The following is a 13,816-nucleotide window of genomic DNA, read 5'->3' on the forward strand; positions in this document are numbered from 1 at the left end:
GGAGACTTGGCACCTGTTTCCTGACACCCGCCCATCGGCGCGGAGCCCGAAAACACGCTCGGCATTGTCCGACCTCCTTCTGCATATGGACATGACCCTATCTCTCCACTTTTTTCTGACTCGGTCTCCTCCTCCAGACATAAAACTAACAACAATCTAACTAGAAAAACATAAACAGAATGGCTGGTGTTCCCCATCTCATGACCCTCGCCGACCTCTCGGCCCCCCAGATCTCCCGTGTTATCCAACGCGCTGCCCTCCTCAAACGCGTCTCCAAGCCCTGGGTCTCTCCTGCAGTCGGCGGCAAAGCCCTCGTGCCAGGCAGTGGCACACCCGAGCCAGAACAGTCCCTCGCGCACAAGACCATTGCCTTGCTATTCAGCAAGCGCAGTACCCGGACACGTCTTGCTGCTGAAACTGCGTGCCTCCATCTTGGCGGACGCGCCCTCTTCCTCGGCACCGAAGACATCCAGCTCGGTGTCAACGAATCTGCTCGCGACTCTGCCCGCGTCATCGGCGGCATGTGCCAGGGCATCTTCGCTCGCGTCGGCGAGCACGCTGAGATCGAGGTGCGCGTCCGAGGCCTCGGGAGATAACATGCGTTACTGACCCCAACCCCAGGAACTCGCCCGCCATTCCCCCGTACCCGTCATCAACGCCCTCTCCTCCTTTTGGCACCCGACCCAAATCCTCGCAGACTACCTCACCCTTCAAGAACACGCCCACCTCTTCCCCGGCTCTTCCTCTCCCTCCTCTTCTGATGCTCTCCCCGAGCTCCCCCCTCTGACCGTCGCCTACGTCGGCGACTCCGCTAACGTCCTGCACGACATGCTCGTCACTTACCCACGCCTGGGCCACGCTCTCCGCGTCGCTTCGCCTCCCCAGCCCCAATACCGCGCACCCACGCCCGTCTGGGACCGCGTCGTCGAGCTCGGATGCGACAAGCGCATCACCTGGGTCACCGACCCTCGTGAGGCAGTTCACGGTGCAGACGTCGTTGTCACCGACACTTGGATCTCGATGGGCCAAGAGGCTGAGAAACCCCAGCGTCTTAAGGACTTTGCGGGATACCAAGTTACCGAGAAGCTCTGCCGTGAGGGCGGCGCGAACCCCGACTGGAAGTTCCTGCACTGTCTCCCTCGCAAGCAGGACGAAGTCGACGACGAGGTCTTCTACGGCCCACGCTCCCTCGTCTTCTCCGAGGCAGACAACCGGAAGTGGACCATCATGGCGTTGTTCGAGTGCGTACTGCCATCCTCTGGTACCTGCGATGTACTAATGAATATCGCAGTCTCCTCTTCGGCAAGTGGGACAAGACGCTGCTACAGTAAGCGCCCGACAAATACCGTATCCCGGTTATATCGAGGATACCCGCTTTCCGCAAGATGTGATAAAAGTAGAACGATGTACATAAAGATGATAACATCTGTCATTTCGAAGTTAATAAATGCATCTTTAGGTGCGTCGGGCGTAAGGTTGTCGTGCGAGGGTAATGAAGCAACTCTTCTCGAATTTCTTCATGACCAGCGCACGCCTAGACGTCTACACGTCGTTTCTGTACGCATAGTATGCGTTCTTTTGAGCTCGACGGTTCAATGACGCCGCCTCTGGTATGAATGTCACCGTGGAGTGTAAATCATTCCAGGTTTGCTCACGATTAGTCCGAGGTTTGTGCCTCGAACAACCGATCAAGTGTTCATCCAGTTCATCCTGCGCCACCTGGGTGACACGGGAAAAGAGCCTAACGTAGCGTGGGGCAGACCTTAAGCGTGCGAGGCTAAGGTAGCGTCTTGACGGCTTAGCCGAGCACCCTGTGTTGCACCCTCTGGTTGCGGCGTTTCGCGGCGGAGATACTACCATATATGTATTACCTCCTCCCCTTGTCTCCCGTTCGTGATATAAGTCCCTAGATGAGATTAGATTACGATAATGTCGTCGATAACGTGCTAATCGAAGCTGACGTCACCGACGCCGTCAGGGTCCCGCTCCCTCCCCGCATATCCCGCCCTCGGGGCTAAGAATAGGAACTCCCGCGCCCTCCCTCGGGACCAATCGGCGGCATTCCCTCGGCTATCCCCTTTGCCGCCTGCTCCCGCGCCCGCGCCCTCCTCCCTCACGTCCCTTCCTCCCCCTCTCGAAGGCGCGACTGTGTGCAGTAGGATAGCAATGCATCTGTAAGCTATATGAGTTCAAATAAGCTCCCTTATTATAGAGCCATGGCATCCAGGTAGCACAATAGTCCATAATAGATTTCGAGTAACAAACTATCATAGTAAAGTACTAGTAAAGCCTACTGTTAATACTAGCAAAGGGGACTTAGAGAAAATTATGCAATGAGAACACGTGGCGGAAGGGACCGGCATCCGGCATTCTCGGCTGATGGTTCACCCGCGGTTATAAGAACACGTGTCACATTGAAATTTTTTCTAAGTCCCGCGCTAGCAGTGAGGACTATAAGTCTATAACTCATCTATTATTATTATTAACAACGACGTATATCTACCGTAGTATAGGTGCTCTAGGGTGATTGAAACTATTATACTAGTCATACAACATATCAGTCCAATAAGTAGAAGAGTTATCCAAGTCGCCAGGCGCAGGTAAAGTAGTATTAGTAGAGAAAAGCTCATATGATGATGAGGAGAGTAAGTCAGGTGGTTGGGAATATGACCAGGAGGGAGACTCAGTAAACGGTGTAACGGAACCAGAAGAAAGGGGTGTATGCAAGGGGACGGAGTCATCATGAAAACCATACCCAAGTGCGAGATCTGAAGAGCCTGAGGAGATGTTATAATCATGCATGATAGGTGAAGGAGTCGACAATGGCGACGGCGGCAGTGCCGTCGGAGAGATCTGCTGGGAAGATGGTAACTGGGCGGACACAAAGGGACTTGATGAAGGCGGCGGCGTTGGCGACGGCGACGGCAATACAGACTGAGAAGAGCCGGATGGCGGTGGGTATGTCGTGTTCGCCCGCTTTCTCTTGCACGTGCGCTTCTGCCCGGAGAGCAGCCGCTCATCCTCGGCCTTCCTCCGGGCCTCCCATTCCTCATCCGTGAGCGCGCGCCAGAAGCAGTTGCCCGTTCGGAGGGCGGCCTCAATCTCGGCAAGCAGGTTGACGGAGCCGATCTTGTTCGGGTTCTTGACCTCGCCACCCGGGAAGCCCACAAGCTCGGTCCGGTACCTCAAGCAGAGGTTGTCGTAGTCGACCCACTCCATGTTGGTGGGTAGCTCCTCGGGGGGGATGTTGAGGCGACCTTTGATCGAGGCACCTATGAATAGATTAGCTATATCCCCGGTGCGAAGGAAAGGTAGTACTTACAAAGCTTCGATAGGACTTGCTCGCGAATGAGCCTTCGCAATGCGACGTTGCGTCGCTCACCGGTGATGCGGGCTACCTCCGCTAATCCACCTGCCACATAAGCGTCGAGGCGGAGCATGATCTCCTCTAGGTTGAATTTAAATAGTTTGGTGCATGCCTCATTGAGGCGGTCAGAACAGAAGTTGCGCGGTGCATACTGATCAGTGACAGAGTTCCGTGTCACGATATAGAGAGCGTGGCACCCGGTCGTCTGCGACAGCTCTGCAAGCTACACATGAGGGAACATTAGTATGAAATCGGGTGATTAGCGAGGAAAAAGACTTACGACAGGCTGCACCTTTCGTCGACACGCGACCTCAATGGAGTTCGCGATGTGTTCATCCCGGACCCGCTTAATGGGCTTCTTGGTATTGTCGCTGGCTTCCTGCTGGGCGTCTCGTGCCTTCTGTAGCCAATCGATCTTCTCCGAGGTGGGGATGGCCTTCCATCGCTCCGAGGCGACCTTCGTGACTTCAACCATCAACTGGGAGCCGCGTGGTAACTCGCCTTAAGAGAAGTTAGCACGTACAGACTGCAGAAGAAGAAGAAGACTGTACTTACGCCCTTCTTCAACGAGCGACTGGTGCGTGTGTTTCACGAACATCGTGAAGCCATTGGCCCTTGGCTTCGGAGCATCCTTGACACCCATGTATATTTGTGTAGCAACCCATTGCGCCGGCCTAGTAAAACACTCAGTAATTAGAAGCACATAAGTAGCAAACCACGTACTTTCCGTAGGCATCAGCAAGGCCGGCAGCAGCCAACGTGAGCAAGTTCCGTTGCTCTTCGATTGCTTCCCAGAGGCCGCTCTGCGGGGTCTCCTCGCCCTGCACCTGTGCGGACGTTCGCTTTGGTCGAGACGAGATGGGGATTGGGCTGTCTTCAGAGGGTGGGGTGCTCATGGTGGAGAGCAAACGTGAGACGAGAAAGGCACACAGAGGAGAGACGGGAGGGGTGAAAAAAAGACGCGTAAAAATTGGAACAAACAATGTACAAATCGGCATACACGGCTCAGGGTAACCTAGCTAATGTCCGAAGTACGCGAAATGATGCCAGCCTATAGCATAGTCAGAAGAGAGAATGGCGGGTGAGTAGACATTTACCGTACCGTTTAAAGCCTTCGGTATAGCTCTGCACCTTGACTCATGGTCATACCAGCCTCTACAAACAACGCGACCCACAGCGGCCTTTCGAAAATGACCGCAGCGCGAACCAGGAGCTGAGTACGGCGGCTCAACCCGAGGTCGGCGATATACTGCACAGCCGCAGGCGACAGCGTGCCGTCATCCGATGACTCAGGGGCTTTCGATGCCTTCTCCTTGCCTTTGCCTGTGGAACGAGCACGCGGAGGTCGCGATGGCGAAGGAGGCGGGGGAGAAGGTTTAGAAACAGAAGGGAGGGAACTGGAGAAGAGTGCCGGAGAGTCAAAAGGTGCGAGAGGCGTGCAAGGGCTTTCGGGCGGGCGGAACAGTGAAGTACCAGACCGAGTCGAGAGGGATGACCGAGAGGAGCTTGTTGAAACGCTGAACGGTGAGGATGGCTCAGGAGCCTGTAGATCTGACTGGGCTGATCGAGACGTGCCTGCCTCAGCACCTCGCCTTCTCGAGCTACTGGCATTTGTCGATGGCTCGGGCGTGGACCGTGAGGGGAGCGGGGGTAGTGAAAGCAGGGAACGACTGGGCTTCGAGGGTGTTGTTGGGGCAGGAGTGGGTGAAGGGGAGTCCACCGTGGAAAGCCGTTGGGAAGATAGCGTGCGGGAGGAGCGAGTTGAGGGAGGGGACGACAAGGTACGGCTTGCAGCGGGAGTGAGAGGAACCAGAGGAGTAGGGGGAGCTGCAGGGGTAGAGTGGACTGCAGGAGCAGGGGGCGCCGAGAGAGGTGGTGGATGGGACGGTGGCGGCGGTCGGGAGGATGGGAGTGGTTGGGAAGAGGAGCGTGAAGGATGGACGAGATAACCAGCGCCAGGACTAACCGTATGTAATCTCTCACCGAATGTCATGATGTGCTCAGCCGCAATCTCCTCCCGGATGATGTTCTCCAACTGGGTGATGGCGGCTCGAACACGTGGTTTGTCAGAGTGGTAGCTGGCGAAGGTTTGGACGTTGATTTGCGAGGGATCAACTGGCTTTGAAGGGTCCCACTCTGGCCTCACACCAAAACCGACAAAGACGCCATCGGTCAAACGAGACATGGCAGCAACCTTAGTGAACCAATGAGATGAGGACAAGTACTAGGAGGGTTATTGCACATACCGCATCATTGATGTCCAGAACAAAGTTTGCCCAAACCGCGTTGCGATCATTGACGCTCGTGCAGAAATCGTGATGAAGTGAGGGAGGGTACATGTGAGGTGGAGTCCGGCCGACACCGCAGCGGCGACGAAAACACTCAATGCGAATATCGTCGGCCATGGGTGGAGGACTGGTGTTCCGCGCCCAACTACTGATAGCAGAGGGCGAGAAGTGTCCTTTGCGAGGAGTGGTCATGCTGGGATTGCGGTGGTCAGCATAGTCCCAACGCGCGGCATTCTTATCATAGTCTCATCACTGGTCAGGCATCCGCGTGTCGCATCGCACACACGCACATCAAACCTAAGTACTAAGTCCACATACATCACACATCAATGCATCACATCAGAACACTCGTGCATCAAACTTCTTATTTTAATTCTCAAGCCGTTCGACCCAATTTTTATGTCTCTCGCAAGTCTAAGTTGTTAGCTAATTCTAGTCCATATTTTCTACGTAAAGTGAAAGCTTGTGCATACTGTCGTGAAGCTCCTCGTCTTCGAGATCCAGGTGATTATCCTCACGAGACGCTTCTCCATCAGTATCGCGTGCACTGACTGTTCCCGAATACCCTGGGAGCCGCTCAAGCGTGTCCAGCCTCCTGAGATGGGCGTGGTTAGCACGAATCCGAGCGGCGAACTGCGACGTCATGGCTGCAGCGAGGAGGGGATTGGCTTTTTCAAGCCGCTCCTTATGTCGCTTAATGTCATCCAGTTCGTCGTTCACCCAAGTTCGAAGCCGCCGAGCTTCGACATTAAGCCTGTTGATCTCCTCGCGCGCCCGCTGGATCTTGAAGTGCTTGATGGCCGCGTCTCTATTGACAGGCTTTGCCCAGGCCTGCTCGCGGACATCCTGCTGAAAATACGAGTGTTTAAGTATTTCTAATTCCGATAAAAAAGTGTACTGGACGATATCGTCCCATCGGAGTTGGGTCGCAGGCGGGTTCATCTTCGCGGCAAGCTTGTTGTAATGTGTGATAGCGGTGCGGACGGCTGTGGAGCGACGCTCAATCGCCTTCCCGATTGCCTTACGCATTTTGTACCCTGAGTTGCTGTCTATTAGGATTAAATGAACACATGAGAAATAAATGAAACGTACCGGTATCCTGGATGTGAGACTTGGTGAGCTCCTGTAACCGCTGAGCAACGAGCAGTTGGACGCGGTCCGAAGCCTTGTAGAAATCTTGATGTTGGAGGTACTCGGCGGCGGCGCGATATTCCTCGGATGATTTTGACCACGACTCTCGAACGCCGAGCTTGGTCTCAAGGTCGGTGACCACTCGGTGACGGACAAGGTACTCTTCGGTTGCATGGCGGCGGGTATTCTCCAGGAGCAGGGTCTCGCTGGCATCCTTTTCGTAGTCGATGTTGCCAATCGTCACCTTGAATGGCGCGGAGACGCGCTGCCACTCCTCGCTTGTGTGATATTAATATGAGGCGATGTACTGCAAATCAAAATGGACTTACTCGGCTCGGTCACGCGCCTCCATGGCCCGGACGTACTCGGCTGCGAGCTTTCGATCGTCCGGTTCTTCTTTGAGGTTCATGAGGAACGTGCGCTCGAGGTCGATCCACGTGTCGATGTCCGAGGGGGTGATGGAGAGGCGTTGGCACATCTCCTGCACAGCAGGCGAGTACTCCGTTATTATGGTGAGGGCTTGGCGGTATTTCTGGCATAGAAAAGTAGCTATAGAAGACGTCAGCAACAAAAATCAAACTTGAACAGGTCACGTACATAATTCGCCATACCGGTCCTCATCCCACTGGAGGAAATGAAGATCAAGCCCCTGAAGGAAGTGGAACCGCGATGCGTAGCGGATAAGGCGGACTGTGGCGTTTGATGCCGAGAACGCCCGCTCCATCTGCTCGAGATCCGAGAGCCCGGCTCCCTTGCGATACAGGGGGTGGAAGTTGAGCTGGCATAGCCGGCTGTGCGCCCATCCGTGAAACGCGTTCACGCAGACGCTGAGATTACGTGTGCGTGCCTTGTCCGCGAGTAGGGGGCTATTGGCGATGGTTTTGCTGAAGGCGCACCCGGTATCTTGGGCAAGATTGATGTCGTGGCCGTGGACGTCGAGGAGATGGTTGGTAACAGCCAGCCCATACTTGGCACTGGAAATAGTTAGAGGGCTCGGAAATCATACGGAACAAAAATGGAACTCACAGTTCACCGCTACGAACCATCTCGCAGATCTTTTGCATGACCCCATGTCGACAAGCCGCCGCAAAAATTCCCGTCGTTTCATAGATATCGAGCGCCTTCTTGGGGCCATCGGGCCTACTGACACGGAAATCTGATGTGCAGCGGCCCATGCGGCTGGCTTCGTCTGCACCCTCGTGACCATCGCCATGGTCGTCGCCTTCATGAACCTGAGGTCCTCGAACGGATCCTCGGACTTCGTTTTTGAAGGTGTCGACTTCTTCGCGCGAGAGAAAGTAGTCACTTTTGAATATACGTTGGTCGGCGGATCCCGCAGATTCGGTCCGGCGTGCGGAGTTGTTGCCGTCGGCCGCGTACTGCACAGCCGGCTGCAGTGGGAATTCATCCGCTACCTACAGAAGTGACACGTTAGTAGATAACGATAGCCATGATAATACATACCTTGTAATGACAACATGGGCAGCCATGCAGTGCCCGCCAGTTGGGAGTTGCGCGGCCCATCTCGGCATCGATAAGACCGCGGACAGAGCGTTGGAGGCTGAGGTACACGTCGAACACGTTCGAAAATGATTCGCGGAGCTGAGTGGTATAATTGATCTTTACGTGTTGGATGAGCGCGTTTCAAATGAATGATGCGAACGCAGTACTTACGTCATTGATGTCGCAGAGAACCCGGACGTACGGTTGGATTCCGAGCTGCGCATGTCGTCGGCGCAGTCGGTGGTATACTTCAAGTGTGTGCAAGTCGATGGCGGTCTCAGGTGCCTCAGGGGTGTTGCCGAGCAGCCCGAGGCGCAAGAGGGCGACGTTCGCATATTCCTCGTGTTGTTGAGACACAACACGAGAGCCAGACTCTGTATATTGTTAGTGTAACATGTAATTATAGTAAAGCAATGTACTCACTGTTGATAGAGAGGACGCGGATGGAGAATAGGTGGTCTGGGGGCGTGGTGGGAGATGTCACTGCACCTGATAACCAGAGCAGGTACTGCTGGACGAGGTCGTGGTGTTGACGTTCCCATTCCCGGTGTGCGCGTGCGAGACGTTCGTAACGAGTACGTGCCCGGGAGCTTTGTATGTAGATGGTGGTCTGCCTACACAAGATGTAGCAAGAAATGGTTGAGACCATTAAAGACGACTTACTTTTCGAATGAGGCTTCGAGGGCGGCATGGATGCCTTCGTCGATTTCCCCTGCAATATATGACGGGCCATCTTCATCGACCCACTCACTGTCCACCTCCATTGTAACATCTTCAGCTGGAGGGGCGGCAGGGTTCTCCTCGAATCCTTCATCGGGATCCCCGCCAAATGCTGTCGCGATGTCGTTGTGGAAAGCGCGGGATGCCGACGTCAAATCTAGACGGGATAAGCATGCACGAGAGAGAAGAACAAACAGAGACTTACTGCTGAGAGCCTCCCGACGTGATTCCCGCTCTGCCTCTGCGTCCTTTTTAACCTTAGCCCTCGACTTCCTCTCCGCCCTCAGTGAAGAAGCCCGGATGGGCTCGCTTCCTCCTGTGCCGTTGTTGAGCCCACCACTGAGGCGGATGGTCTTGGGTTTGCGTGCGAAGTTGGGCCCCCGAGGCATGGAGATGAAGTAGCAGCGGGGACAGGCGCAGAGCGATGTGAGAGGGGGAGGAAGGGACGTGAGGGAGGAGGGCGCGGGCGCGGGAGCAGGCGGCAAAGGGGATAGCCGAGGGAATGCCGCCGATTGGTCCCGAGGGAGGGCGCGGGAGTTCCTATTCTTAGCCCCGAGGGCGGGATATGCGGGGAGGGAGCGGGACCCTGACGGCGTCGGTGACGTCAGCTTCGATTAGCACGTTATCGACGACATTATCGTAATCTAATCTCATCTAGGGACTTATATCACGAACGGGAGACAAGGGGAGGAGGTAATACATATATGGTAGTATCTCCGCCGCGAAACGCCGCAACCAGAGGGTGCAACACAGGGTGCTCGGCTAAGCCGTCAAGACGCTACCTTAGCCTCGCACGCTTAAGGTCTGCCCCACGCTACGTTAGGCTCTTTTCCCGTGTCACCCAGGTGCCTGCGCACTGTAGTTTGTCCCCGAATGTCCCCGAAACCAGGTCTTTAAGCGCCAACTTGAATATCTCTTACCATTTCTCGAAGGACTTAATTAGGCATCAGCTCAGCGCGGAGGCCAAGAGCCCGCAGACGTAGACGCCGTCTTTATCAGCCATCTGCACTGGGACCAGTACGTCTTCTCGTTCGCAAACGTTGTGTATGAGGCACTGGCCCAAGCACTGGCCGGAGCGAGCACCGCCGCCTGTTCACCAAGGCCATGGTAAAGACATCTATGTTCACCGTCAATATGGAAGCTAGCCAGACAAGGAATTGCACAGTGACGAAAGTAAAACGCAGGGTCAGTGCGGAAATAGCCCCTGGCAGCGGCAAACCAGTAAGCATGCCCCTATACTTATAACTATCGTACAACCCTCAGTGAAACACCCACATCACAGTGAAACAAAGTCAGATTCGACCGTATCTCACTCATCCCTCCGATGATAGCCACAAATATTTACAGGTAGGTTTGTCTACATGTGTTCTCAACGCACATAACATATAACAATAAAATCATGAGTCCCTCACGAGTAAATTGCTCCGCAGGGTGGGCTTGAGTCGGTTTTTACAATATAACGTCAGGGCAGGTACTTTCTTCCCCACCGATCAGCCACATACCCCGGCAGGTATAGATTCCACGATAATGCGCCCACCACCCGCATTTTCAAGGGTGTAGGGTGCGCGAATGTTGTGTAGTGAGAAGAGGCAAAAGCGAGGACTTGCCGGCGTGACAAAGGTATTTAAAACTCCGCTTTCCCTATAGTAACTCTTACTTACGGTAGCTTACGGTCTTTATTTTGGCTTTCCTTACCCTTGTACGAGGTTGGAGTATTTACACCTTCACCCGCTATTTCTCTGCTAGCGGCTCACACAGTCTGTTTAAGTTTTGTGGTTTTCGAGCAGGTTTGGCCCTCTCCCGCGCCCTGCTTGTCAAGCTGCTCGCGCTCGTCTGCCGATGGTCCGGCAAGCTGGGAACGCACATCGCTTTCGTGGCACAACGACATGCCGCTAACTCCGCTCCGTGACATTTCGTGACGCCAATACAGACTTAGAGTGAGGCAAAGTCACGATTCCGGCATTGCTCTGGCAGGCCAACATCATGCTGTTCCAGGCTAAATCTGACATATTATGGAGTCAAGAGTCCTGGCTATATGGCGATATAGTCTTTATTACTAAAAGTACGAAGGGGAGCCACCGGAGAGCGTTACAATCGGGATGTTTCACTCTATGTTTCACTGAGGGTTGTACGATAGTATAGGGGCGTACCCAGGTCTCTGCACTCGCCACCCTCACCTCCAGCAGCATACTCTGCCAACTTTTGCAACAAACTATCATGGCTGCTAATGCACTGAGTGTGAATGAGAAAAAGGCCTGCGCAATACTCTCCGACCTCTTTCTCGACACCGAGGTCACGCCCGCTCAGATGGACCACATGGCGACCTCGCTCCACTCTCTCGACCTGCCAGTCTCGCAGCTCGACTCCATCGTCCGCAACGACCTATTCCCGGTCCTGTATCCCAACCTACTCAGTACCGCTGGCGTTTGGAGTGGTTTTGATGAAGACCATCTCATGGGGGAAGTGGAGCGCAGGCGAGTAGCACGGCCAGGTATACTCACTTCTGTCGGCGACTCGGCTGCATGGTTTCTGGTTGGCAGGACCATCACGCCGGTTTGGGATCAAGTTAAGGAGCGGCTGAAGAGTAAGTTGTAGGGACAAACGAGTCGTACGTACTATTGTTCAGCGTCGTCGACAGTCACTTTAGTCTGACCGCCCTGTCGCCACAACAGGAGATGCGAAGCCTGGTGAGGGTGTAGTGTGCGGATGTATTGTATAATTTGTTAAATAGAGAGCTTTTTTCTGGCTTCTACGTTAGATCCAGTTCGATATCTCAGAGACTGACGCCACGATACGATAAATGAGACACGAGATGGGTTAGATCAAATAGGGGCTATTTATTGGACATGACCCCATCTCACCCTGCTCTGACCTTCTCCTCCAGATTATCCAGATATATAAAACACTAACAATGTACAGTTCACCAGAGAAAACATAAAAAATTGGCTGGTGTCCCCCATCTCATGACCCTTGCTGACCTCTCGGCCCCGCAACTCAAACGTGTCTCAAAACCCTACGTCTCTCCTCCTGCTGCAGGCCACTTTTTGCAGCCAAGCAGCACCCCAGAGCCAGACCAGTCGCTCGCGCACAAAACTATTGCTCTTCTCTTCAGAAAACGCAGCACCCGCACCCGTCTCGCCGCTGAGACTGCCTGCTTGCATCTCGGCGGACGTACTCTTTTCCTCGGCCGTGAGGACGTCCAGCTCGGCGTCAACGAGACTCCCCGCGACACCACCCGTGTCACTGGCGGAATGGTTGACATGACGTTAACAACAGTCTTCTGGCAAGTGGGACAAGACGATGCTCGAGTAGACTTGTACACCACTGTTCCCTACATTCAAAAAGTAGAGCATTATACATAGACATCAAGAATACCCAAAGTGATTTCATAATAACATGACGTAGAAAATGCAATAGCCGCACTCGCGACACCACACGCGTCTGCTCGTCCTCACAATGTCACCAGTCGTCCCATTAGCAGTCGCGACCCTCCTCAGTCTCCACGGCCTGCGCTCGGGCTCGCTCTCGCCATCAGGCGCAGCGACCGCGTTTCTCGTCGGGTTCACCGTCTTCGCCGCCCCCGTGCGCGCGTTCGGCGTCTCACTCATCGTCTTCTACCTGGTCGGCAGCCGCGCTACGAAATGTGCGTGCACCAGCCCTCTCGCATACCAGGGCACCGGCTAACGTGTCTGGCGGTGCACAGATGGCAAACAGCGTAAAGCGAGGCTCGAAGACGGCTACCTCGCCGCGGGCTACCGCTCGGGCTGGCAAGTGCTCAGCAACGCCCTCGTCGTTCTCACCGCAAGCGTCGCATGGGGCGTCACCTTCGCGCCTCACGTCGTCCCCTTCTCCTTCCTGCACCGCATATATCCCGTCTCGCAGCAGAGCGTGCCATACGACGACGCGAACGCGTGGTGTCCGCTCTCGTCGAGCATCTCAGACGGGCTGAGCCGCACGCTCCTCTTCGCCACTCTCGGGTGAGCACCTCGTAGCCCGAGCAACCCATAGCATTAACTGAACATCTCGCCACAGCCAACTCGCCTGCTCTCTGGGCGACACGCTCGCGTCCGAGCTCGGCATCCTCTCCTCCCTCCCCCCGATCCTCATCACGACCCTCAAGCCCGTGCCCCCGGGTACCAACGGTGGCGTCTCCCTCGGCGGCACGCTCGCCTCCCTGTCAGGCGGACTCATCATGGGCCTAACAATGTTCCTCACGCTCGCGAGAGAAAACGCGGCTTGCCGGTCCGAGTGGAACGAGATTCTGCTGCCCCTATTGGGCTGGGGCACTCTAGCTGGCGGACTGGGCTCTCTGGTACGTCCCCCAGTTACATAAACCCGCGCACTCGTGGCCTGCTCTCGTTATCTTGCCCCTGCTATTTCGGTTGCCACTCTCCAATCTGGGGTAGCCTGGGACGGTGGAGCGAGCCCACCCAGAATCCGGGGTAGCTCGAGTAGTCTCCACACCCGCGCAGCATTAATCACCGCTACTGACGCTTTTGGCTCCCACCCCGCAGCTCGACTCCTTCCTCGGTGCAACAGTCCAGTGCACGCGCTACTCGCGCGGACGCAAGCTCATCATGCAAGACGGCTACGCGCCTAGCTCGAGCGCCGAGCTCGAGGTCATCAGCGGCGTAGATCTGCTGACGAACAACCAGGTGGGTTTTGCATGGCTAATATAAACTGTTGTTTTGGTATGACGGAATGCCGCCGGGCGGTGACACGCCGGAGATTTGGGGGTGATTCATGATTGCTCATTTGTGATATCGATGGCAGGTCAACCTCGTCTCGTCCACTGCACTCGCCCTCC

General features: G+C 55.1%; 5 protein-coding genes across 5 annotated transcripts; 3 read left to right on the forward strand and 2 right to left on the reverse strand.

The window, feature by feature from the left end:
- The first annotated feature begins 141 nt into the window (after positions 1-141).
- On the forward strand, positions 142-1,445 carry CONPUDRAFT_138991 (ornithine carbamoyltransferase). The gene is made up of 3 exons (XM_007773957.1): positions 142-569; positions 622-1,241; positions 1,292-1,445. Exons 1-3 carry the CDS (start codon positions 180-182, stop codon positions 1,329-1,331), a joined length of 1,050 nt encoding a protein of 349 aa, XP_007772147.1. The 5' UTR covers positions 142-179; the 3' UTR covers positions 1,332-1,445.
- Positions 1,446-2,541: 1,096 nt separating this feature from the next.
- Positions 2,542-5,847, reverse strand: CONPUDRAFT_75605 (uncharacterized protein; the record flags this gene model as incomplete). The annotated part of the gene is made up of 7 exons (XM_007773699.1): positions 2,542-3,272; positions 3,323-3,590; positions 3,648-3,868; positions 3,923-4,041; positions 4,091-4,194; positions 4,575-5,591; positions 5,614-5,847. 7 exons carry the CDS (start codon positions 5,845-5,847, stop codon positions 2,542-2,544), a joined length of 2,694 nt encoding a protein of 897 aa, XP_007771889.1.
- A 240-nt stretch (positions 5,848-6,087) lies between these two features.
- CONPUDRAFT_61444 (uncharacterized protein) lies at positions 6,088-8,670 on the reverse strand (the record flags this gene model as incomplete). Its single annotated transcript, XM_007773561.1, has 7 exons — positions 6,088-6,692; positions 6,748-7,057; positions 7,148-7,335; positions 7,384-7,760; positions 7,813-8,197; positions 8,247-8,406; positions 8,461-8,670. Coding segments are annotated over 7 exons (2,235 nt in total), but the record flags the coding sequence as incomplete, so codon positions are not given.
- A 2,314-nt stretch (positions 8,671-10,984) lies between these two features.
- On the forward strand, positions 10,985-12,321 carry CONPUDRAFT_167845 (uncharacterized protein; the record flags this gene model as incomplete). Its single annotated transcript, XM_007773958.1, has 3 exons — positions 10,985-11,593; positions 11,929-12,248; positions 12,286-12,321. The coding sequence occupies exons 1-3, from the start codon at positions 11,227-11,229 to the stop codon at positions 12,319-12,321; spliced, it is 723 nt and encodes a 240-aa protein (XP_007772148.1). The 5' UTR covers positions 10,985-11,226.
- Positions 12,322-12,465: 144 nt separating this feature from the next.
- Positions 12,466-13,688, forward strand: CONPUDRAFT_61919 (uncharacterized protein; the record flags this gene model as incomplete). The annotated part of the gene is made up of 4 exons (XM_007773605.1): positions 12,466-12,652; positions 12,713-12,920; positions 13,042-13,321; positions 13,524-13,688. The coding sequence occupies 4 exons, from the start codon at positions 12,466-12,468 to the stop codon at positions 13,686-13,688; spliced, it is 840 nt and encodes a 279-aa protein (XP_007771795.1).
- Between the last annotated feature and the right edge of the window lie 128 nt (positions 13,689-13,816).

Source organism: Coniophora puteana (genome assembly GCF_000271625.1).
Source record: "Coniophora puteana RWD-64-598 SS2 unplaced genomic scaffold CONPUscaffold_11, whole genome shotgun sequence".
Lineage (NCBI taxonomy): Eukaryota > Fungi > Basidiomycota > Agaricomycetes > Boletales > Coniophoraceae > Coniophora > Coniophora puteana.

Coding starts and splice junctions, on each gene's coding strand:
- CONPUDRAFT_138991 (XM_007773957.1), top strand. CDS start 180: ATGGCTGGTGTTCCCCATCTCATGACCCTCGCCGACCTCTCGGCCCCC. Junction 570..621: donor GCGAGCACGCTGAGATCGAG/GTGCGCGTCCGA, acceptor CCCCAACCCCAG/GAACTCGCCCGCCATTCCCC. Junction 1,242..1,291: donor ACCATCATGGCGTTGTTCGA/GTGCGTACTGCC, acceptor TGAATATCGCAG/TCTCCTCTTCGGCAAGTGGG.